At 64.3% G+C, this 24,720-nt stretch overlaps 1 protein-coding gene across 2 annotated transcripts in view; it reads right to left on the reverse strand.

The window, feature by feature from the left end:
* COL5A1 (collagen type V alpha 1 chain) overlaps nt 1-24,720 on the reverse strand; it is a 139,281-nt gene that overhangs the window by 56,915 nt on the left and 57,646 nt on the right. For both annotated transcript variants that reach the window (XM_027966118.2, XM_027966117.2), the window contains exons 8-25: nt 23,651-23,818; nt 23,443-23,499; nt 20,212-20,253; nt 19,944-20,006; nt 13,592-13,666; nt 12,770-12,862; nt 11,320-11,376; nt 10,457-10,510; nt 10,097-10,150; nt 8,787-8,840; nt 7,554-7,607; nt 6,351-6,404; nt 5,329-5,373; nt 4,477-4,530; nt 3,909-3,953; nt 3,429-3,482; nt 3,168-3,212; nt 2,206-2,259 (exon numbers count right to left, since the gene is read on the reverse strand). In XM_027966118.2, coding sequence (XP_027821919.2) covers nt 2,206-2,259; nt 3,168-3,212; nt 3,429-3,482; nt 3,909-3,953; nt 4,477-4,530; nt 5,329-5,373; nt 6,351-6,404; nt 7,554-7,607; nt 8,787-8,840; nt 10,097-10,150; nt 10,457-10,510; nt 11,320-11,376; nt 12,770-12,862; nt 13,592-13,666; nt 19,944-20,006; nt 20,212-20,253; nt 23,443-23,499; nt 23,651-23,818 — 1,122 coding nt within the window. The remainder of the gene's footprint in view (nt 1-2,205; nt 2,260-3,167; nt 3,213-3,428; nt 3,483-3,908; nt 3,954-4,476; nt 4,531-5,328; nt 5,374-6,350; nt 6,405-7,553; nt 7,608-8,786; nt 8,841-10,096; nt 10,151-10,456; nt 10,511-11,319; nt 11,377-12,769; nt 12,863-13,591; nt 13,667-19,943; nt 20,007-20,211; nt 20,254-23,442; nt 23,500-23,650; nt 23,819-24,720) is intronic.

Consider the following 24,720-nt stretch of genomic DNA (forward strand, 5'->3'; position numbering starts at 1 on the left):
AAAGGAAATCCATCCGAGTCATAGGGGCCGACTTCCCGCCGTGAAAGGCTGGCCGTCTCCACCCTCTTTCCGCTCGCTGACCTCTCCCGAGAATCCTGTAACCAGCAGGATTTTATAATGGAAAAGTAATAAAGCTTAAATGATGTATATTTGATATTTTCTGATTAAAAAAGTAATATATATTCACTGTAGACAAATGGAAAAATAATAAAGCTCATTTGTATTTGATATTTTTCTGATTAAAAAAGTAATATATGTTCATTGTAGATAATTAGGCGAGTGGAAGAGAAAATTAAACCCCTTTGCAACCTCGCCACGCGCAGCAGCGGTGGCCAAGGGTGCGATGCGCTGCAGCTCCTCTGTTTGTTCTGCGCATTTGCGTGCAAAACTGGCATCAGAAGCCGTATTTTTAATTTAGTGTTATCCCACGAGCATCTCCTCCTGTCACTGAACACTTGCTGGAATTTGATTTTTCCTGGCTCTGTAATGTTCCCGAGAGCCCGTGATTTATTATCCAAACCCTGTCGTGTGTGCCTGGAATGACTTCTTGATGAGTCCAGAGCAGCGTCTGCCCTGAAACCTCTCACTCTTCTCAGCGGCTCTGAAATCTATCTTCCTTTTGTTCTTAAACCACACCAAACCAACCCAAAGGAGGAGAGGGACAGGTCTTCTCTTTACAGCTGCGGCCACGCGACGCCTCCGTAAGGAGAGGCTGCAGACCCTCTGTCTCCTCCCCATTCAACCTGCGACGAGGGCTGCGTGTCCCTCTGACTCCCCGGGCCGGGTCCCCTTAAAGGCCTCTCTTTCCCCACAGCATCCGAAAGGAAACCGGTGACCCTTCAGGGACTCGAGTTGCTGCAGCTTCAGTTCAGAAGGAGAACTCCAGGTAAGGCCAGGGAACTAGGGGCCACACAGCCACCCTCTTCCCAGCATGCCGCGTGCTAAGTCACGTCTAACTCGTGTGACCCCACGGATGTAGCCGCCAGGCTCCTCTGTCCACGGGATTCTCCAGGCAAGAAGACTGGAGTGGGTTGCCGTGCCCTCCTCCAGGGGACCTTCCCAGCCCAGGGACTGAACCCGTGCCCCTTACGTCTGCGGCACTGGCAGGCGGGCACTGAGCCGCCCGGGGATGCGCCGTGGGAAACGCCCACAGACGCCCGCCACTGCAGCAAAGGGAAGCAGTGGCTGGGAGGATGCAGGCCCACCTGCGCTCAGGGCCCGACCCCCAAGGACGGATCGGGTGGCTGTCACGTTGCCACGTCACTTCTTTTCCTAATTTTCCGGAAGCAGGTATTCCATCATCAGAAAGCAGTTAGGTGTCGATGTATGCGCATAAAAGCCATGCTGCCAAGTTCTCATCTCTTCGCACCAAGCTCAGGTCAGAGACTGAGCCCCCCACCGCCCCGAAGCAGCTCAGGCAGGAACGAGACTGTGATTTGCGGGCTCAGATAAAGCCTCTGGTGGGTGACTCTCGGGACCAAAGGATTTTCAGAGAGAAGACAGAGAAACAGGCCCTGCCCCACGCCAGCCAACCACCAATCGACGGTTGGTGGGCTGAGCTTCTCAGCTCACTTCTAATGGCGCTATTAACAGAGCAAAATAACTGTCTGAAACAATTAATTTCGCTAATCATTCTCTGAAACGGGCTCTCTACTTGGCATCAATTAGACACACTAAAAATAACCGAGAAGTAGAAAGCCCATCGGCAGCTCACGCGGAGGCTGGCGGGTGCGGACAGGCCCGGCTTTTGTCACTGTCCCGCCCCCGCCCTCACAGCTTGGCCACGGACGGGTTTGTCCCTCACCCCCTGCTTCTAGGCGGCATCTACTTAGCTCCACAGCTGCGTGTGCACACCCCGCTTCCCAGTGCGTGATCGCTAAAAATACATGCGCGCGGGCGACACACGCGCGGGCCCGGAGCCCAGCCGCCCTCGTTACAGCTGAAAGTGCGGGGCGGCGTGGGCAACGGATGTTCCGACGCGTGCAGCTACCAGCGCGTGATGGAAAGCATGGCCAAAACCCAGTAAATTCCTGAGCCATCAGAGAGGTCTTCATCGAAGGAGCTGGAAGAGGCAACGTGGGCCAGGCATGCAGCCAGCTCCAGAGCTGGGGAGGGGCCGTCCGCCTGGGTTCCCGGCCCCCACCCTTGGGTGGACACGGGCTGGGGGGGGGGGGGTTGTGAAGGTTGAGGGGCCAGAGTACTCACCGGGGGTCCATCAGCACCAGGCATTCCTGGGAGGCCGGGTTTGCCCAGTGGACCCTAGAACATACCAGAGACTTCATGAGCTGATGCCCCGGGGTGCCCTTGGCTGCCCGCCCTCTCTACACACCCTCAAAGTCACTCTTCAACATATCTGCTTGAAAAGCATTTGCTTAAAAAGGCGGCTCAGCGGCGCCGCTCCTGTGGGCTTCGCCCAAAGACGGAGGACTCTCTGCTAGGTCCAGAGCCTTCGAGTTTGGCTACTGGAACAAGACAACCACCCACTGGAGACAGGAGTGGGGGCTGTGATGCCCTGAGAACTGCCCCCCGGAGGACATCCTGGCTGTTGCCAGCCCAGTGTTGGGTTTACTGGACACTTGGGGCTGAGCCAGAGCCAGGCCAGGGCCCAGGCTGTCTCCCCAGCACGTGGGCTCAGGGCACCCAGGATGTGTTTAGAGTTGGCAAATTTAGCAAAAAGAAAACAAGGCCAACAACAACGAAACAAGTGCCTCTGTGCTAAGTCACGTTGGTCGTATCTGACTCTGTGTGACCCCGTGGACTGTGGCCGGCCAGGCTCCTCTGTCCACGGGATCCTCAGGCAAGAACACTGGAGTGGGTTGCCACGCCCTCCTCCAGGGGATCTTCCTGACCCAGGGATCAAACCAGGTCTCTTCTGCCTCCTGCCCTGGCAGGCGGGTTCTCTACCACTAGCGCCACCTGGGAAGCCTAACAAAATGAGACGCCCAGTTAAACGGATTTCGGACAACAGAGTTCAGATTTCACTGGGCATCCTGGATTTGCTTTTCTTTCTGAATCTGGCAACCTTACATCAATGCGTAAGTAAAGCAGGGAGGCAGGAGGGAGGGACAGGGCCACAGCAGAGCTGGCGGGGCACTGGCGGGAGCCGTGCCCCCGGGCTGGGAGGCGCCCCGCCACAGGCTCACCCACGCCCAGCGCAGCCCACCTACCTTTTCTCCTGGAGGCCCGATTGCGCCCTGGGGGCCCGGAAGACCCTGGCAGGGAGAGAGAGAGCGGGAAAGGTTGGGGATTTCTCGACCTAGAACCCCTCCCCGCCATCCGCCCATCATCCCCCAGCCCCGTCCCAGACCACCCCCAGGCCGCAGGCCCTGCTGGCCGACTGGCAGCGCAGGGCAGCGCTCAGCGGCCACTCAGACCCCGGGTTCTGTCCCCCGGCTCCCGCTGCCCACGAGCCCGCCTCACTCACTCACCTGGGCACCTGGGTTGCCCTGCTGCCCCGGGGGGCCGGGCTCTCCCTGGGGACCCTACGGAAACAAAAGCAGGCACTGAAGGGGGCTGCGGAGCTCTCGAGCCCAGGCGGGAAGCCAGACCCGGGGCCCCCAGCTGGTGTGGGCGAGGGTGCAGCCACCCAGGAGGGACACGAGACGGAGCCACCAGGAGAAAGCTTCTACTCAGGTCACCCACTTCTATCACGGGAGACCCACGCGACGCGTCTCGGTGGGCGCTGTCACAGCCCCTGCCCTCAACCAGCTCGGCCGGGGGATGAGGCCGCCGTGGCCCTGTGTCCCCCGGGCTCGGGACGGGGTAGGGCCTCAGCCCGTCCTCTCCTGCAGGAGGCCTGCCCCTCCCATCCCAGCCCCCCCTGTCGGGGTGGCCTGAGTCCCCTTCCCGCGCTCTGCGAGGCTGCTGCTGCAGTGAGGCCGTGGTTGGGGCGGGACCCCTGGACTTACCACGTTGCCTTTCGGGCCTGGTTGACCATCCATTCCTGTCACACCCTGGGTGGCATTGAAACAGAAAAGAATCGACAAGGCTCAGCAGGCAAAGCCCAGTGAGCGCGGCTTGGTCCCTGCCCATGAGGTCAGAGGATGGCTCGTCCTTCGCGGAGGGGAAAGGCTTGGGCCCAGATAAATGCTGAGATTGGCTGCAGGTTAATGGGGCTGCCGGGTTCATTGTGGGGGGCACCCTGCATTCTCGGACAGCTGGGTGGGGGGCCCAGCCCTGGGAAGCCACCCCCAGACAGAGGCCTGCCCCACCACGGGCTGCTCTTCCCTCGAGGACTGTCCGAGAGGGTCCCGGCCAGCACACGCAGGGAGGAAACGGGCGTCCCGGGGAGTTGCCGTGTGCGGGGAAGGTGGAGTGAGCCCAGCCCGCCTCCACGCCTCCACCCGCAGGGCCGTCCCCCGCCACGCCTCACATGGGCACTGGGCCGGGCGCACAGCTGTCAGTGTGGGGAGCTGCCCGCAGGACTGCGCAGGCACAGCTGGGGACAGGGATGGGGCAGACATGCAGGGGACTTACGGGAGGTCCAGGGGGGCCTGGGGGGCCCTTCGGCCCCAGCAGACCTCGCGGCCCCTGCAGGAGGGAAGAGCAAAGAGGGTCAGACTTGGCCCGGGATCCCAGCCCCCTGCCCCGCCTCCCCTCTCAGCCCCTCACTTCCCGGTGTCTCTGCTGCCCGGGGAGTGTGGCCGACACCCCTCCCTGCCCACTTCCTCTGCTTACCCCACCCCAGCTCTCGGCCTTGGCCCTGGGGACCAGCGGCGAGGGGGCACCAGGACTGGTTGGGACTCAGTCCCCATCCCCAGCCGGGTGGGCGCTGCCCCACGCCCTCGGGAGGGTCACAGCGTGGCCACAGCCTGACATCGTGGCTGCTCCCCACCCCACACCAGCCAGCGCTTGATTTCAAGGGCCCTTCACTCTGACAGAACCTACTCAGACGCCACGCAAGAGACAACTCTCCCCACGTTCATTGCCATTTAAATGTTCTTCACAGCTTTAATACCCACTCACATCAATGTTTTCAGGAGTTAATAACCCAGAGGCCTCGCCTAGGCCCGGCTTAGAGGACAGCGGTGTGGATGAGCCTCCCTGGAGGCTAAGCAGACCCCTGGGGGTGATTCAGTCCCAGCGGGCGGGCGCACGCTGACCCCGGGGGGCCTCCATCACGGACCCCGGACCCTGCAGTTCTCTCCCTGACTCAGGCTCAGACCGACTCCTCAGCGTTGCCCTGCTCACCTCCCCGTGTGCCCCAATCCGTTCCCCGGAGTCCCCAGATTCGTCTGTCTCAAGGCTGAGCCCTCTCTAGTCTAGGCCCTGAGTCGGTCCCAGAACATCGATGAGAGACACAGAATCCCACCCGGTCCGCGGACTTACGGGCTCCCCAGGCAGCCCTCTGGGCCCAGCTTCTCCATCGTCGCCCTGTAGGGGGAAGAGAGGCAGAGGTCAGGGACAAGCCATGCGGCCTGGGCCCGAGAGACGCCTTCCTTTCAGCTCTGCCGGAGTCTCGGGCCCGGGGCTCCTTGGGCAAACGCCAGAGCTACTGATAGTCCCTGCAGCAGCAGGAAAGGCCTGGCGTGTCCTCCTCCCGGAGGCGAAAGGTGAGGTCAGGGCTCGCAGACCACAGCCCCAGGGAGGGGAAAGCCAGGCAGAAAACATCCCTGGTTACCTGCCAGGTACAGAGAGAGGTGAAGGGTAAACTGCCTGGCAGAAAGTGGACGGAGACGGGAAGATGACGGATGACAGGTACAGATTTAAAGACAGGCAGACAGAGGGGCCCATGAGAGATGGGTGATTAACAGACGACTGATTGAGAGATGCATACGTGGACACGAAGACGGACGACAGACAGAAAAAGATGGGTGAACAGATGTAGCCCACCAGGCTCCTCCATCCACGGGATTCTCCAGGCAAGAGCACTGGAGTGGGTGCCATTTCCTTCTCCAGAGGTAAACAGATGACAGATAGATGGATAGACGGATGACGGCTCGACGGAGGGAAAGCCCAGACCCCCAGCGTCCCTCCCTGCTGGGCCCACACACGCCCATCAGTCTGCCCACCTCCAGGGCAAGGACAGTCACTTTCGGGCTCTCGCCGCCCCCCTCCCTCCCCAGACCCCGCACTCCGCCCCTCGCGGCCCCGTCTGCCCCTCGCTCAGATGCTCTGCTCATCAGCTCCCCTACGAGGGCTTTCCAGAGATCACGCCCTGGGGCAACCAGCCAGAGGGCTCAGGATGCCCACATCCGTCAGCGTCAAGGTCCAAGAGCCGCGTCTACTGGAAGGAAGTCGGGTGCAGCCCACTGACGCCCCCCCCGACCCGGGTGCCGGCCGCCGCCAGCACCCGCAGTCTTCAAAGGAGACGGGCAGCCGGAGCGCCCGACAGACATCGGGGTACATACCCTTTCTCCGTCTTCCCCTGGAGGTCCCGGCGGGCCGGATGGGCCAGGGTCACCCTAGGAAGGCAAGCAGGGTCAGCGCCAGCCGCCCAGGCGGATGCGCACAGCTGTCTCAAAGACCCCATTTCATCTGCTTCTGAGGCTGACAATCCCACCCCGCTCCTGGGCCTTTCCCAGAGTCACAGAGGACCGTTCAGAAAACACGGTGCCTCCTGGCTCGTCAGGAGGCATGGCTGGCCGGCAGGATGCTCCCCCGGGCTCGAAGTCCTGGAGGCGGGTCAGCTAGGGTGGCACAGAGGTCCCGCGGGCACCCCAGGACCCACGGCAGGGGTCTGCCTGCCGACCCCTCCCTGTGAAGGAGGCTGCACCCCAGCCCCATGCTGCCCCCAAAAAGGGCCACTGCTCCGCACTGTGAGGGTCAGCGCTGGCCCAGCCGGCACCCTACAGCCTCAGGCCCTGCACACCATCGGCGCTCAGTGCCTGCTTGTCGGTGGCCCAGCCTGATCGGGGTCCCGGGGTCGGGGGTGGAGCGTGGGCGCAGCAGCTCTGGCTACAGCCGGCTCCCAAGGCAGCACCGGCGTGATGGGCAACCCGTGTGACAAAGCCAGCACGCGTGCGGGCGCGTGTGTGTACACGTGTGTGCCGCACACACGCGTGTGCCTGCGTGTCCAGGACGTGCCCAAACATCAAAAAAGAGTCAACAGCATCAGAGGAAACAGGTGAGGGAGGAACCGTCCTCGGAGCTGCTGGGCGCGTCAGCCGCAGACGCCTGAGTCGCGTCAGACGAGCCCGGCCGCAGCCCCAGCCCCGACGGCCGTCCACGGGGGGGCCACGTGGGGCCGGCCCGCGTCCCGGAGTCGCCCCTCAGTGGTGCGGGGAGTTCCGGCCGGCCCCTGCAAGGGCAGCTGCCGGGTCTCCTGACGGTGTGGAGGCCCCTGAGCAGAGGGGGCCTCCCGCTGCCTGGCCCCCTTGAGAGGCGGGCCCCAGCGGCCCTTTCGCCGTCAGCAGCGGGGGAGAATCGGGCCCTCCGTGGGCTGAGCTCGTGTCCCTCCCCAGGACGTCCCGTCCGTGTCCAGCCCCGCCCCCACAAGGCTCACTTAGCCACCACCCTGGGATCGAGGGCCTGGGCCCCCAGGAAGCCTAAGGCTGCCCTGAAGGACCCCCAACAGGACCTCTGCCCGTGGCCCCCAGACAGCACTCACTCACCCGGTGGCCTTTCTCCCCTGGCAGCCCCGCCAGGCCATCAAAGCCGCGGTCACCCTGTGGGGAGGACAGAGGGCAGCTCAGCACAGGCCCCACGGCCCCTCTGCGGGCCCCAGGCAGCAGTCCACACAGCATCTGCACACCCGGGGCCCCCACTGGCCTCCCCCCAGCACACCAGCCACAGCCCTGGGTCCACGTTCCCATCTCTTTCCCCAAAACCCCAACCAAGGCCACACAGAGACAAATGGCTTCTATCCCAGGGCCACGGACAGTGCAACCTGTCCACGGAGACGCGGAGACCTGAGACGCCGAGGGCGGCCACGTCTGTGAGTGTGCCTGCACCCGTAGTCCCGCGCCTGCCGTCTGCCTGCGCCTCTCACCGTGACACGCCAGGGCCCAGGGCGGGCCCACCCCGGAGGAGCACCTTCTCATGCAGTGGACGGCTTGGCGCCGCCCTTGGGCCCTTGGGCACCCCGGTTCCCTGGCCAGCCCTCCTCCCGCCGCCCAGGGGGCCTCCTGGAGCCCAGCTGCCCGCCTCGTGTGTGCTGCAAACCACACAAGGGAAGGCTAGTTCAGCCTGGAATGCTTTTTGCTGTTGAAACAAGATGGTAACCTACTGGGACAGACTCAGGAAGCGTCTCCTCTTTTGTCACCAAAGCTCCCTGAGACCAGGAGGGCTCCAGGTTCGCTTAGGACTCACAGGGGGAACCCGGGGGCCGACCCACGCCAGCTCTGGAGTGGGCAGGGGCAGCACCCCTGAGAACAGCTGCCATCCCCAATGTGGGCTCCTTGTATGGCCCTGGACAAACTCTTGCAGGGGGAGAAGGAAGGGTACCGAGAACAGGGCCGGTCCACCCCAGATTCGGGGACAGGCCACCGCACCATGGCGGCCGGGGGCCATGGGCTGCCCTGGGCTGCAGCCTCCTCGGCCAGGGCAGAGTCTGCCCTCAGACACACCTGAGCTCCCCAGGTGCAATGCCTACTCGCTCCCTGCAACCCGAGGAGCTTGACTCCCCGACCTGGGCAAGAGGACTCCCTGCCCTCGGACTTGAGTGACCCATGAAAGTCACCCGCTGAGCCCTGTCTTCCTGTCCACGTGCCGGAGGGCCTGGTCCACACTGACCCTTCCTGCCCCCGGACGACTGCACGCGCCCCGTCACCACCATACTCGTCACAGGTCGGCGGCAGGGGTGATGCTGACCGCGCGGGCACCAGGGGGCGGAGACCGGCACCTACCTTGGGGCCAGTCTGCCCGGGCATCCCTCTCGCTCCGTCACTGCCGGCTCGGCCCTGGAACAGAGCGGGGCAGGGTGTCAGCACAAAGCAGAGGCCAGCGCACGGAGGGCCCTGAGGAGGGGCTCCCTGTGATGTCAGACAGAGGGCCCCACAGCCCCCGCAGCGGGCTGGCCCAGAGGACCCAGACCAGGAGTCCCGGCTCGCTGTTCACCGGTTCTGGTCTTCCCGAGCCTGACCGTCCTGAACCTCAGAGCATGCACAACACAATAAACCACCTAAGTGTCTGCCACGGGCCGCCGAATCCCAGCAGAGGCCAGGAGTCTAAAAGGTGGCCCTTTCAGAAATGGCCACGCACCCCGCTGCCTGTGGGCCCAGGGCCCTGAGGGGCCAAGTCGAGGCAGCCGTGCTTGAGAGCCGTTCAGTCTGTGACTCCCCTTCTAACTACAATTAACTCCCGGGACGGAGGCCCCCGGACCGCTCGGGAATGACTCTCTTTTGCCTCGACTGCTCTGAGCAGGAACTGGCAGACGGTGGTCAACAATCCTTGCAGAGGTTCCTCAGCACAAGAGGCGAGCATTCCTTTCGCTCAGCAGAAGCATTCAGCTGATGGGAAGCTCTGCGAGTGAGGGTTTGATGCGGGTTAATCAGGATTTCCCAAGCTGGCACGGATGCTGTTCATTAATTTACGTCGGGTTAGAAAGGCGTGCGCCCTCTGTCAGTCAGGACGGTCACCTGGAGGCCAAGCAGTTCCCTCCACTAACGCGCCAGCCCGGACAGAGAATCTTGGAGGCTGGGGATGGGGGGCGGTGCGGCGGGGGTCTGAGAAGCCACCTGCCTATTTCTCCCAACAAAACCGAAGCCATTTCTGGAGAAAAGAGGCTGCCCCAGAGAAGGAAAGACCACTGATCATTTTGTCTTCTACATGCTTGCTCCCAAACCACCTGGGAAACTGCTTTAATTCAAACTGTGGGTGAACAGGGAGCTCAGCTCGGGGCTCTGTGATGACCTAGGGGTGGTGCCGGGGGGCTGGGAGGGCGACTCAGGACAGAGGGGCTGCGGGTGTGCCCGCAGCCGACTCACACCTTCGCACGGCAGAGACTAACAACAGTTATGCTCTGATTCAAAAGAACACGCGAAACTGTGCTCGGATGCTCCGGACAGAGGCTAGGGGCAGGGGAGCTCGCTGCTGTGGGACGGGACCCACCCAGCCCTGGACACAGACGTGCCCTCTGAAGGCGGGGGAGCCCGGCCAGCGAGACGCAGCGGCACCACGGCAAACATAGCGCCGACTCCCGCCGAAAAACACTCACCCTTCTCCCAGGCTTTCCTGCCGGGCCAGGCGGGCCCTGCACACCCCGTGGACCCTGTCCGGGATCAAAGGGCAAAGGTCAGTAGCGTATCCACTTCTCGGAGGACAAAGCCAAGCCTGGCCCCTGCGCTCATCCCCCCGTACGCCCAGCTGCCTGCACGCGGCACCACGCGGACAGGCGCAGGGTCCGAGGCCCTGAGCCAGGGCGGGACGGCAAGCAGCCCACGCGGTCCGCTCCGGACCCCACGGCCGCTCCGCCTCTAGCTTTGCATCAGAGAGGGCAGCTCCCCCCACCTTCCCTGACCAGAGGCAGTGACAGGGCTCCATCTTCCTGGAGAGAAGAAGGCCCCGGGGTACATACCTGAGGCCCCATGTCTCCTGGCTCGCCCTTCAGACCTCCACTCCCAGGAGGGCCCTGGGGAGACACGCCTGGTTAGGGGGCGCCCGGCACAGGTGTACTGGCTGTAGGGTGGCTGAGGAGGACGGGGTGGGGGCGGGACCCGGGGCTGCCCGCTGGTCAGAGCCCCCACAGAGCCCGCCTGCCGCCTTGGACACACCCCGAGGGACAAGCAGGCATTTTCCTGGTTTGCATCTCGTCCCAGGTTGGAGGGAAACCCTGGACGGGGGCGCAGGGGACCCCTGAGCTCAGCACGCGCTCGCTTCTCTCCAGGACAGATCTGCCCACTGTCCATCACAGCCGCAGCGCAGGGCCGCGTGTGGACGTCCTTGTCCACCGCAGGGCAAGATCGCCAGATGCTGGGAGGGCGCGAAATACACCCCAGGGCCAGGGGCCAAGCCCACCCCTCCCAGGGAACAGAGAGAGGACCCGTGCGCCTCGATGCCCCGGCTCCTTGCAACTGCAAGGGCCACACACCCCCCCAGAGACCCTTTCCCTGGCCCTGGGGTGCCTGGTACACACTGCCCAAGGAGTCGGGCGGGAATCAGGGTCTGACTCATGCTGAACTGGTCTGGACGGTAAACAGTGGTCTGGATGGTAAACAGCCTCAAAAGAAAGAGGCTCGGAGCCCCCAGGGTGGTGCGGCATCTGATCATTAGCACCCATCTGCAGCCACACACTGGCTTCCCTGCCCCGAGGGCAGCCCCGGCCTCTGGTGCCCAGGGCGCACCTCCCCCACCACGAGATGCTCTGACCCGGTGAGCTGGGAGCCTAATGGGCAGGGGCCAGCGAGCGGCGCCCACCCCCACACCCCCAAGATGACTTACCATGGGACCCGGTCTCCCAGTGAGACCCATCGGGCCAGCAGGCCCCCTCAACGCGAGCTGCAAGGCAAAATGGGACATGCTGAGGAACAGCTGGTTTACCTGTCCTGACAGGTGGGAAGGGGCCGGTGTGAGAGGCCAAGGACAGGAGCCTCTGTGGGGGGAGGTCACAGGGACCCTGGACCCAGCTCCTCCCACCCTCTGGGCTCCCGGCGACAAGCACCAACAGGGCGGTAGCCAGGTAGGTGCCCACTCACCACTTTGGGGATGGGTGCCCAGAGCCTTGGGCTGACCCTTCCTTCTCCCCACCTGCCCCGCCATCAGCCCTGCACCCTCACAGGGAGCGTGAAACTCGGCTGCCCTGGGGGCTGGCTGGGCGTGTGTTGTGCACGAGCTGAATCACACATTCCCTGAGAAGCACTTCCAGCGCCCAGGGGTTACACCGGGGAGCCTTCAGGGCTGAATGAAGTCCTTGCCCCAGCCACGGGCGGCACCCCTGCACCTCGGCCCAGGTGCCCACTGCCTGCCCGCTGCTGAGGCTCACTCCCGCCTGCTTTCTCAAAGGGCCTCTTCCACACCCATTGGGCAACTGCTCCCTGCGGGACGCCACTTCAATTTTGGAAGATTCTGCATTACAGATCTCAGGAGCCCGTCACCCACTTGGCGTCAATCAACACACCCCCAGATTCAAAGGCCAGCCAGGCCGGCCCGTCAATAAGTCCAGTGGCAGGGGCGGGCTGTGTTGCTGGCTGGCTGCAGCCCACGGCCATTTGCTCCACGGCAACGACTCCGAGCTCGCTGCCCTGTATTCATCATCCACGCGCTCTGATCGTTAGCGTCTATCTGCAGCGACAGAGCTACATAAATCTCGCCAAACGAGGGACTCCTCGGTGGCTCCTTGCGACGCCCCATTACGGGCACTCCAAGCAAGGACGGCCCACCCCGCCGGGTGGCATTTGCTCTTGTCAACAGCAATCAGCAATCTGGAGCCTCGTCAGTTAAAACACAATTCACTCATCAGCTCGTTTGCCAAGAGCAGAGTGGTAAGGAGGCTCCTTGGGACCCTCAGGCTGAGCGAGGGGCTTCGGAGCCCACCAGATCCCCGTACCCCGAGGTTCCGGCTCGGCCCAGCCCCATCACAAGGGGCCCCCCAGGAGGACGTGGGGCCTGTCCATCCCAGAGCCGGAGGGAGGCAGTAGATGGCTGAAGAAGGTGGGGTCAGCAGAAGCCAGAGAGGCTCAGAGGCTGTGTCCATACCTGGGAACCTGGACCCTCGGTGTGGACGAGGGACCCCTGAGAAGCCTCCCCCTCTTCTCCTGGTGCTCACCAGGGCCCCCAGATGCACAGGGATGACTGGATACCCCCCGGGCTCCTGAGTCCTGGGTGAGCACCCCAAGTCAGCAACCCTGCAGGCTGGGCTCCGAGCCGCCCCCCACGTCCCAGCACCACTCACCCGGGCCTGCTGCAGGATGGCTTGAGCTTGGGACTCCTGCGCGGAGACCATGGGTCCTTTGGAGCCCGCGTCACCGCCCCCTCCGAACCGGAACTGCAGATGTAAGACTGGGGTCACTGGGGGTGCACGGACGTGGGTGTCCACTCTGGACCCCAGGGCTGAGGGTGTCCAGTGGCCTCTCAGGTGACAACAAAACCCCGGGGGCGGGGGCTGGCAGCTTCCAGCCCCGGGCCTGCCCCTGCTTATTATGCCACCCGACTTCCCACACAAGGCTACCCCGTCTCTGCCCGATAATTCCAGCCCTGGGGATCCCCCCCTGCACCCACGGCATCTCTCCTGAGACCCCAGAGCCCCGTGCCAACGCCCAGGCTGAGGGGCACACGGGCTCAGGGAGAAACGGATGTCTGTCCAGACCAGCCCTCCACACTCGCCCTCCTAGCCTGGGCTCCTCGAGAGGGAAGCAGCCCAGGTCCTCTGCAGACCCCTAAGGTCAGGAGCAGGTCCCATTCAAGGAGGGCGGGGGTGGCTCAGGGGTCCAAGGGAGCGGGCAGGTGTGTGGTGATGGAGGTGGTCGCCACACTGCTTCTTGCAGAGCTGGGCTCTGCTCCCGCCCTGGACACCGTCAGAGGTGGAGACCCCGACCTTGGCGTCCACCCTGCCGGGCCGGCAGGACACTCCCAGGAGCTATCTCCACAGGACAGCTGGAGTGGGCTAGAGCCCGTCTGGGTCAGGGGATCGACCCCCTGGAAGCAGCCCAGGGATCGCCCCCCAACTCTGAGCCCCGAGCCCGCCCACCCCAGCGCCGCCCACAGGTACACTCACAGGCAGCATGAGCATGGTTCCAGGAGGGCCAGGCAGCCCGTCAGCGCCAGGAAGGCCTGGGCGTCCAGGGGGACCCTGCGGACAGAGGGCAGGAGAGGGGGTCAGGGCCTGGGAGGGAGCTGGACTGGGGCAACGTGAGGGGGCGGAGCCAGGACCCCAGGGAAGCGCACTGCGAGCAGGGCAACGCAGGACCCGGGCGCGGGCTGGGCGGATCCTGAGCCTGGAGGAGGGGGCTTCACTGCGGGCTGAGGCTGAGGAGACCCCCAGCAGAGCCGAGGGGAAAGGCAGAAAGCCCGGGGTCTGCGATCCAGAGAGGCAGAGGCCACCCTGTGGGAGGCAGGCAGGGGCGAGGCATCGGGGCTTCCACGGCCCAGGAGTGTCCCTGCTGGGTGTCCCCCCTGGGCTGGGCAGCCCGAGGGCCCCGGTGCTGGCGGCTGAGAGGCCAGCTCATCCCCCGGCCCCTCGGCTCTGGGGGTGGAGCAGATGCCACACGGGCCGTGTCCGCTCATTTGGACGGACACAAGGGGCTGGCGTTCCTGGGGGACGGACAGGGACATAAGGCCTCCTGAGCACTTCGAGGCCCCACCTCTGCACAGACGCCACCTCAGCGCTCCCCCGGCTGGTCCCCGACACCCCCAGCCCCCGGCAGAGCCTCTGATCGATTCTGGCCCCGGTCAGGCCTAGGGGAATGCAGCGCGGATGCGTGCCCGCCTCGTCACTTCAGTCGCATCCGACTCTTTGCAACCCCGGGGGGTGTTTGTAGCCCACCAGGCCCCTCTGTCCGTGGGATTCGCCAGGCAAGAGTACTGGAGTGGGGTGCCATTTCCTTCTCCAGGGGAGCTTCCCGACCCAGGGACTGGACCCTCGTCTCTGACGTCTCCTGCACTGGCCGATGAGTTCTTTACTGCTAGCGCCACCTGGAAAGACCCCTGCAACATGAATAATACGGCTTCTTGTCAAAAAAGTGTTTTTATCGCTCAGCTTTTCACGGAGGCAGACAGACGCCCAAGCAGCTTGCCGTGGGCGAGGTTTGCGTGCAGACAAGTGCAGCTCACGCCCCTCAGTGAAAGAGACTGCCAGTGGCCCATGGCGGGGGTGCCGGTGGAGCCAGGCACGCAGCATGCGCTCATGACTGCAGCGCGGCGCTCCCGGGGCAGACGCAACCGACTCCCGAGCCCCGGCCCAGAGGACCAAGCACGGGGATCCACCCCAGATGGGCTGGGAAGGGCACACCAGGCCTGGCCGGGCCCCCACCTGCCCGTCTTCTCCTTGGCTGTTGTTTCACTCCAGGGCCGATCCCTCCCCTTGTGAAATGCGGCAGAACGCGGATGCCTGCGAAGCAGGATGTGAAGACTCCCTCTTGTTCCTCCAGGAGTAGCCGAGGGGAAAAGCCTGTAGGTGCCCGGGGAGGCCGGAAGCACCCGCACCGAACACGAGATACGAATCTCGCCTGCGAGCCCACAGGCCAAGCGGCGGGGGCGGTTCTCCTTTAAGGAGACGGGCTTGCACGCGTGCGCCTTCCCCCTACTGCACCTGGAGGCCTATTTGCGAGCTCAGCCTCGCTCCTTCCAGGGGCCTCGGAGGTCCCCGCCCTCACAGGCTCGTCACTGAGTGAATCCGTCCTCCTCTGATGCTTGTTTGGGTCCAGTCTTCATTAGGGCACAGGCTGCTGTGATGAAGCTTCAGGCGTCTTTCCTCCCTCTTTTTTTTTTGGCTGAGCCACCCGGCACGTGGACCTTACTCCCACCCAGGGATGGAACCTGACCCCAGAAGGGGAGGCGTGGAGCCCAGCCACTGGACCGCCAGGGGAGATTCTAACTGTCTTTCTCAGGCAGGCGCTGAGAAGCAGAACTGCCGGGCCAGAGGGTCTCTGCAGTCCCCCCACCCCGACTTTTTATTGCTCGTAGGCACAGCTAAATGGTCCTTGCTTGCCATTTTCAAAACAAAAAAAAATTCCCAGAGGATAAAATTTACTTAAAAAAGAAAAACCCAGGATGTGTTTTGCCAGCCAGACTTCCTCTTGGAAATTCTACCCTGACAGCTGCTCACCGCCGAGCTTTCTGCTTCTGCGTTGATCCGTGTGCCCCAGGGATGAGAGGCCGTCCACGTACTGTTCACACCCATGTCGTGCGGGCTCGCACATGTGCGTGTCTGTGCTGGACACCAGGAAGCACGCTGGGGCAGCCCCTCGCCCACTAAGGCCCCCTCCTGCCCTTTCTAAGCCGTGGGGGTGAAAATTCAGCCTCGGGGCCCCAGAGCTACTTCGCCCTTGTGCTGACATTATCAACTACACTAAAAACAATTCCCAAGAGCATGTTGGTAGACAGACAAAAGTCTGGAAACCCTGTGAGAGAGAGAAGGTTTGCCTGTGGGAGAAAACTCTCCCGTTTTAAGGGATCCTCCTGACACCTTAACATCTGATGTGAGTCCCACAGTACACCGCGCCTGTACTCTCTGTATTCACCGCTGCTCGAAAAAGTCGTCAGCCAAACTCTGCCAGGCCCTGGGGTCTGTGTCTCAAAGACTCTGCCCCCCAAGCCAAAATAGGGGTCTGCATCCCAGCCGCCCCGCCACCCTCCACTGGACTCGAGCTGAGGACAGGGCTGATCTGTCCACGGCCTGTGGCGGATGCAGGGCACGGCCCAGCCACCAGGCTGAGGGCGACGTGAGAAGAGCCGCCCGGCCTTTGTGTGTCTTTTGATCTATGCCCTGAGCTGGCCAGGCAGATGCTGTGAAGCACTGTGCTGCGGGGCAGGTCACACGCAGACCAGCTACAGACACAGCGCCCTTCCAGATCAACAGAGGGCTCTCCCGAGGCCGTCCCGGCGTCACGCTGGTGCAGGCAAGAGAGAACAGACAGCTCAGACACTTTGAGAGCGGCTGCCGGCTCCAGCCCCGCTGATCCAGAGCCCGGGACTCAGCAGCAGGCGGATAGGGGCTCATGTCCGGCTGCAGAGCCTGGCCGCAGCCCACAACAAAGAGAGGCAGCGGGGCTGGGCGGGGAGCGCCAGAGACCAGGCGAGTGTTCACGCTGGGATACATTTGCTTTCACACTTCAGAGAGGCCCGGAAAAGGAGAGGAGCCGCATCAGCCCTCAGACCCTCAGCATCGGGGTGGTTAGCTCAGGTCTGCTCCTGTGCAGTCTCAGTTTGGGGGAGGCCAGAGGCGTTCGCAGTGGTCCCTTCCCGATCTAGATCTGAACACTGGCTACCCCTGCGGCCGGGCCAGAGCCTGGGGGGAAGCCGCACCCCTCCTGCAAGGACCCCCACCCACCACCAGCCTTGGTCACGCCCTGTAGCAGGAGGGGGCCGGGAAGTTCCAGACGTGCTCACTGACATCTTCTGAGCCCAGGGGGCCAGACGGACCTGGAGGGAGACACTGGGGGATTCTGCTTCCAGCCCGCCCCTCTCAGGAGGACCCCTACCCCGCATGCTCCTTAATATGAAAAAGGGTCCTTCCGGCTTCCAGGGGGTCCAGGGTGAACAAGGAGACTCAGGTGGCCCCAGCTCCATGCTAGTAACGCCTCATGACAGCACGGAGCGGGGCGAGCAGGTCACAGAGACACCCGGCTGTGCAGAGCAGGTGACTAACCAGGTGTCCCGGGTTGGACGGCTCCATGAATGACGCCCCGGGCACACAGGGCACGGGGGGGGGGGCCAAGCCCCACACCCAGCCCCCCGCTGGCGGGAGACAGTGCAACGCCCTGCCCTGTGGGTGGCCGCGATCACTCGCCACGGCCTTCGCAGAGCGGGGAGCTTCCCACGGGCCTCAGTGGGCGCTACATCCTGGACACGTGGCAGGGACCCGGGCTGTGCCCAGTCCTCAGACCTGCGCTTAAATCTAGCCAGCGTGCCCAGAGCCCACGCTCTGCAACAGAGAAGCTACCACAGCTAGAGAGGAGGCCCTGCTCTCCACAGCCAGAGAAACGCCTGCACTGCCAGGAATACCCAGCACAGCCAAAAATACGTGGACAGATAAGTAACGTTACTTTCGAAAAAAAAAAGAGCGGCAGAGTCCCAGGATCGGGGCAGGCAGGGCGAGAATCGTCCAGATTCCCCGGCGGGCAGCTCTCACGTGCAGACGGGCACGTGAGGCCAAGCAGGTAAGGGTGATCAGAACACGCCACCCCAAACACGCCACTTCAGCTGAGAACTCACAGATGTGGGGAAGGCCCCTGCCCTCCCCGAGTCAGCCTAACAGCAGGACACACGCTTCCCTTTGGAAGGTGGTGGGAATTCTGCAGCACCTCCTGCCCTGAACCAGGATGACCGGAAGCGGGGGCAACCCTATCACTCGAGACGGACAGTAGGCACTCAGGCGAGTCTGCATAAACAGCCCTTCCGGAAGCCACCCTTACCTTCTGTGAGTTTCTGCCCCCTCCCACCGTGTATTTTCTAATCACTTCTCCACAGTGTATTGGTTTTTGTTAAAACGGTATATAAGTTCCCAAGTCTAACCACTCAGGTTTTCGCTTCTCTATGAAGCCCTCTGTGCGTGTGAAATTAGGAACGTTAATGAGATGATTTATCTTTTCTCCTCTTAAGGTCTTTGTTCAGTTTAGTTTGCACGTCCCACAGACGAAACCTTAGAGGGTAAAGCTTCTCGTCTCCTCCACGGGGCCCCGAGGTCGCCCTGCTGGCGGGGGCAGCGCAGCGTCCTGACTCTGCATCCGGTGCTCCTTCACAGCTAACGAGCAGACAACCAGGAGATCCGGGCATTGCGAGGGTGCTCGGCTGTGAGCAGGGGCGATCCTTGGAAGAGAACTGGGCCCCCGAGGGTGGGCAGTGCTCAGCTCCTGGAATCAGCCTGTGCCCCTGGGATGGGGCCCGGGAGGGCCGGGGGCCTGCGGCTTCCCTTCCAACTCCAAGAACAGCAAGCTGTAGAGCAGCTGATCTCTCCGCCTGCCCCACCCTGGTCCCCGTCTCCTGGACCCTGCCTCGAACTCCAGAGAGCTCAGCTCTAAAAGGCCCAGCTTCACGGTCAGGTGCCTCCGCCCCCTAGATGTATCAGGAGCATTTGGGTCCTCAGCGCCAGCCCAAGGCCCAGCGCCGTGGAGCTTGGGGAACATGCCAGGTGGACAGGTGGACACTCGAAGCAAGGCCGAGACTGACGGGAGACGTGGTCTGTGCTATCCGTGGCCCCAGTGGACGGCGTCCCATCCCACATCCAAGAGAGATGTCTGCTCTCGCTGACGTCTGAACCTAGCCCCACCCCTGGGTCCATCCGAGGATGCTCTGTGAGGGGACACGGCTGTCGCCCCATCTCACACAGACCTGTGGAGCGAGCTGGGTTAGAGACGGCAGTCCCAGGTCCTGGGTGGGGAGGACGGGCTCCTCACCTGCTTGTCTCACTTATTCAGCGTAGCGGAGGAGGAAGCGGCATGGATGCATGGGAAGGCCAGGCGTGACTCAGGCCACCACAGAGCCAGGGCCCCTACTCTGGCCCCCAAGCCACGGGCTCAGGGAAGCAACACGGCGAGAGCCCGTCTGGCGCCCAGTCCGACCCGGCTGCCCTCTCAGGCCACGCGCCCCCCTGCTCCGTCTGCGGGCAGCACCTCACACCACCCGGAGCATCGCCCCAAAGCCCCAGCGCCTGACAGCCAGACACACCCTCGGAAGCAGACCCCAGCCACATCCTCCCCGAAACCGAGAGGTCCCTGCTCTACCCCGGGCCGCATGCCAGGCGTCACTCAGGTGCAGACACGCTCCCAGGGCCTCTAATCTGCAGCCGCACCTGGTTATCAGCACTGAGTCTGGCCATGCTCACATCTGCGCTCATTAGACCAGCAGGAAAAACAAGAAGGAAAAGGTCAAGGTGGACGAGAGGCACAGGGCTGCAGTACCCCCAAGCCCCCACGAGGTGTCAGAGCGAAATCTCGGCGTCCGGGGCTCAGCCCGCGTCTCCCCTGCAGCCACCCAGGGCGGCCGGGGCGGCCCATCAGACCCAGAGCAGGTTCTCCAGCGTCTGTCTCTTGATTTCGAACAACGAAGCTGGAGTGAGGGGGAGGACGCCGCGGGCCCGGGAGCCCCAGGCACCCGAGCGTGAGCCCCATTAACGCGCGGCCGCGGGCCAGCACCCTGCACCGCCCCCCCGGAGCCCCCAGGGGTTCACGGCCCAGCTCCTTGCCGGTGTCGCTGTCCCCAGCTCAGGGCCAGGCAACAGTCCACCCCTAAACGTCAGAAGACAGCGGGCGCGGTAAGGGGTGGCGTGAGATGGGACCGGGTTGGGGCATTTGGGGAAGGACGTTGGTGCGTTGTGGTCACCTGCGCCTGTGAGGACGAGGCCGGCCCCCACGCGGGGGTTGCCGCCCGGACGAGGCCACAGGGCCTGAGTTCCCAGGGGCTGTGCTTACCCTTTCTCCAGGGTCACCCACTTGGCCTGTGGGACCCATCGTCCCTGGAGGTCCTGGGAGACCCTAGAATTAAACACGAAGTCAGGCAGTTAAAGGCGCAGCCACAGGGCGGTGCCGCCTGCCCAGAGAGGGCGGGGGTGGGCGTAGGGAGCCGGGCGAGCGCCCACCCCAGGGCGTCCAGCCCTGATTTCCATCCAGGAGCGGTAAGGGGCCTCCCTGCACCCCCGAGGACCCCCCACAAGTCACGGGAATAAAGCAGGACACTCACCGCAGGGCCTTCGGGGCCGGGCGGCCCCTCCAGGAGCATGCCCTGGAAGAGACAGGGAGAGCGTCTGAGCCCCAGGACGGCCTCCTCGTCCCGAAACGCGGGCCCGGCCCCCCGGCCCCAGCCCCGGGACGGCTTCCCGGCTGGCCGGCCCGCAGCACCGCGGCCCAGGCTCCAGGTCCACACCCCTGCCCGGGCACGGGTCTGGAGCAGCAGCCTTCGCCGTGGGGCCGTGGCGGGGGCCGCGGTGACCGGGCTCTGAGCTCCTCCAGCCAGAGGACAGAGGGGGGCCAGCCCCCAGCCCGACTGCTGGCCTCCTGTCCCCAGGGGCAGCGCCCAGGCAGGCCTCCGCGATGGCAGCCCAGGAGGCAGCCGAGGGCGCAGTGAGGGCGGAGACGGCAGCCCAGGAGTTCAGGGGGACAAGAGGAGGAGGGGCCGCAGGCCGAGGCCACTCAGCCAGGCCGCGCTGGGCCCCGCCCCCTCCCTCCTCCAGCCCCGCCCCCGGCCGAGCCCATGTCCACGCGGCCTCTGGCCCGGGCCTCGCTGTCGGACACCAGGCCCCTGCAGACCACGCCTCGTCCTCCTCACTGGGGCGCCCGGACATCGGGAGGATGCACCCGGTGTCACCCGGTGTGCGCTCAGAGCTGTGTGGCCGCGAGGTGCGCACACGGAGCTCCTCCAGCCGCCTCTCACTCTCGGCCTCCCTGCCTCCTCTGACCGCGGCAGCGGAGCGGGCTCAGAGCTGAGCCGCGACTGAGGGAGACAGCCCTGGCTGCCGCGCCGCGGACACACCGCCTCTGTTCTCAGGGAGCCGGCGGGGGGGCCTCACGGGAGGGTGGCGGGCCTGGGGAGGGCTGGGGGCCGTGGGATGGGCGGGCCCAGTGGAGGGGCACCTGCACTTTCCCAGGAGCGGGGAAGGGACCCGCAGCCACCACCCCACCGAGGAGCGCTCCCAAGACACAAAGAGGGGGTCTTCCTGCAGAGGCCCCAGTCCACACCCGCCAGGGCAGGGGTCTCAGCCTTAGCCGAGCCCCACACAACTCTTCAGGGCGGGCTGTCCATCTGCTAAGCAGCGGGGCCCAGAAAACCTTCCTTAAACCACGGAAGAGGCTGGACGTGCCTGCGACGGGCCTTCACCAGGTGACTCAGGCCACTGAACGGGGAGACGCCGGGTCCCTGAGGCCCCAGCGCAGCCTGGAGCACCAGGTCTCATTGACCTGAGTCCCCCCCACCTTGGGGGAGTCCTGTCCTTTCAAGGAGCCCCCGGCAATGCTGACCCATGACAGTAGGTACTGGTTCTCAGTGGGAAACAGCTCTGGCGGGAAATGTCCCTGAGACGGATGGATGGAGAGAGGCGCTGGTTCCAAGAGCTTCGTGGACAGCCAGTCACATGCCCCGGAGGGAGGTCGCTGGGGCAGGTGGGAGAGAGCAAGCAGCCCCCCGACCGCCACGGGCCGGATGTGTTAAGACCACGTCCACCGTCTCCCCGGGCTCAGTCCTCTGTTTATGGGGAGCTAAGACTTGAGGACAGCCGGCGATGCTCCAGGCAAGATGTTCCAACTGCTTACATGGTGTCCCCAGAGGGACTGGCCTCGCCCCACGGGTACTCTGAACATGCTAGGGGCTGGGCTACAGGGAATGATGGGGCCAGAGTGCACCCAGACGGCCCCCGGACCAGGCTGGACCAGACGCCCTGCAGACGCGCTGTGCTGGGCTGCTTCTCTGTTCTCAGCCTGCGTCTCCTGCGGTGGAGCCCGGCAGCTGGACACCCCGCGGCCCCCTCACCAGCTTCCATCCAGACCTGGACGCTACGGCCCTCGAACAGGGGCAGCCCAGGCCGGGGGAACGGGCGAACAGGATGCTCCTCTGGACTGAGATGCCGGGCAGGCTGTCCCAGAGTCGGATGTCCTGGTGTCAGGATGCTTCATGTCGCCAAGCAAGGGGCTCCCTGGCCTTGGGCCCCCTACCCTGACACCCTGCCCCCTTCCCCTGCGCCCCCATCCCTCACCCTCGGGGAGCACCGGAAAGGGGGTGTCCTGAGCCTGAGAACAGGCTGTGTGTGCCCAGTGGCTGCAGCCCCACAGGAGCCGGGACAGGCCAGGGGGTGGGGGAGGCACAGAGCACGGCTGTCACCCAGCCCCTCGTCCTGACACCCCAGCCACAGGCTCCTGGTGCCTCTAAGGGGACGACACTCCGAAAGAACCTTCCCAGTTCCGCGGAAGGACGGGGACCGCCTCAGTTCCCATGCCAGGGGCCCCGGGATCGGGGGGCCCTGGAACCGCCACTGGAGTCACGCCCTGGGGTCAGCCGCCAGGACCTGGGTGCTGGCGGCAGAGGAAGCCCGAGCCCTGGGCCCCAGGCCGGTGACCCTCCCGCTTTTGGAGGGCGTGTCAGGACTGGACCCTGGCAGCCAAGTCCTCCCCGCTCCCGCGTCCAGAGCAGCCTGCCGGCCCCCAACATGCGGCTGCAGGGCGCCCCTCCTGCCCATCGCCTGGCTCCTTGCCCGCCCTGGGTCAGGGCCAGGGCCTCAGGCTACGGGGTGGGCCCCGGTGCTCCCAGCCAGGCACGGCTCCCTGAGGGCAGAGGACGTGGGACCCTGCGAACACCCACAAACCCACGAGGGGCACGCGGAACTTCTTCCCAAGGTTAAGGCGTTATCAACAGGTATTTTGCTCAACTTGCCCCCGGCCCCACTGCCGGGCACAGGGCAGTTTTATTCAATGGGAGTTTGGGAGTGGAGCTGTTTTATTAAATCCCCTAGAGGGGGCTGAAAACCAAGCTCGCCTGTTTCACCAGCTAGAGGGAGAACGGGTCCTCCCTGCCCTGGACCGGCGGCTCCAGGTCCCCACTCGACCTGCTAACCCCCTCTGCCCTCCCACATGGGGGGCTCCCTCCCTCCCAGAGCCGAGTCTCCTCCTCGAGCTGGCCTGGAGGCAGGGTGATGTGCCTGGATCTTGGGCATGCGGCACCAAGGGTCCTGACCCATTTGAATCTCGGCAGACACCCCCCTCCAGTCGAGGTCCAGACCCTTCTCCTGCCCAGGGATTTTTCGAAGCAGCATGCGGCATCCATGAGGTCACGTGGCTCCTCACAGTGGCTGGGGGGCACAGAGGTTCAGGGGTCCCCTGGGAGCAGAGTAGGGTCCCCATCCTACCTAACCCACCACAAGCCCCCAGGATGCGACCTCTGACCCGACCCTGCCGGGCCCAGAGAGAGGATAGGAAAGAGTCTCACCGGCTCGATGATGGCGGGCTCTCCTTTCTGGCCTTTCTCGCCCCGAGGGCCTCCGATCTGGGGTCACGAGGTGCAGAGAGAGGGTCACGAGGTGCAAAGAGAAGGGAGGGGGTGGAGGAAAAAGGCTCAGGTCACACCAGATCCGACGGCTGACGAGGCGGGGGGCCCCCACCTGAGGCCCAGGGAGGCGCCCTCCGCGGCCGCTCACCCCTTCATAGATGGTGTCCTGGTTGGCGGGCATGCCTGGCCCGACCTCCGATGGGGAGATGGTGGGGTCGTAGTACGGGTCGTAGTAGCTCTCGTCCAGGTTCTTGATGGTTTCCTCCGTGAACTCTCCCTCCAGGTCGTCCATCCCCTCCTCCGGAGGCGGGGCCGGCTGGGGGGAGGGCAGAGGGGGTCACTGGAAGGACGCCAGGTAACGGGCAGGAGACACAGGCCCCTGGCCAGGAGGTGCAAAGGACCACGGCCTCCCCGGTCACAGGACATGGGGAGCCTGGCGGCTCACTTGCTGGGAGGCATTGTCTCCCTCTCACGGGGGGAAACTCGCCCCGAACCCTTAGGACCCCGTGGCAAACCAGAGCTGCACAGGGACAGCCATGCCGCGCCAGACTGTCCCGTGCACTTGGGGAGCCCCTGCCACCAGGGGCTCCGCCTCAGGCCCAGGGCCTTGGGGTAACATGTCCGTAATCCCTTGCCTGCTGGCAGAGGGGTCTGAGCCCGCCACAGCCCCGTGTGTGTGCCCTCTGGCCATCCAGAACTCAGCATCACACAGCGGCTATTTCCAAGCATCCGCTAGGTGCCCTGGCCGCGCCAAACCCCTCTTCAACCTGGAAACTTGGCAACGACCCTGGAGGGGGGCCTCACGGGTGCCAGGCTGTGAGTGAGACCACTGGCTTCTTTCGAGGCGGGGACATCACCGTCCAAGGTCAGTCACCGGTGGAGATTTCAAGTAGGGTCGTGTCTCGTCTGCTTGCCTGACCCCCAGGTCAAGGGCCCGTCCCCCTCCCAGGCCACGGACAAGAGCACAGCTGCCAACACGCGTGACCTCAGCCATCGCCGCCTGAACCCTGGAGGCCGGGGTTCGTCCTACCCATCCTGCTGATCAGACTCTGACAGCACTGAGATCCACCCAGCCAGTCGGTGATTCTAAACTCGTGGGGCCCCAGGAGCGTCTAACACGCCCGGCTGCCAAGTGCCAGGTACAGTGGGGAGGGTGACAGGGCTGCCGCCCCGGGACTGCACAGTGAGGGGCAGAGGAGGAGGAGCCCAGAGGTCCAG

Source organism: Ovis aries, chromosome 3 (genome assembly GCF_016772045.2).
Source record: "Ovis aries strain OAR_USU_Benz2616 breed Rambouillet chromosome 3, ARS-UI_Ramb_v3.0, whole genome shotgun sequence".
NCBI lineage: Eukaryota > Metazoa > Chordata > Mammalia > Artiodactyla > Bovidae > Ovis > Ovis aries.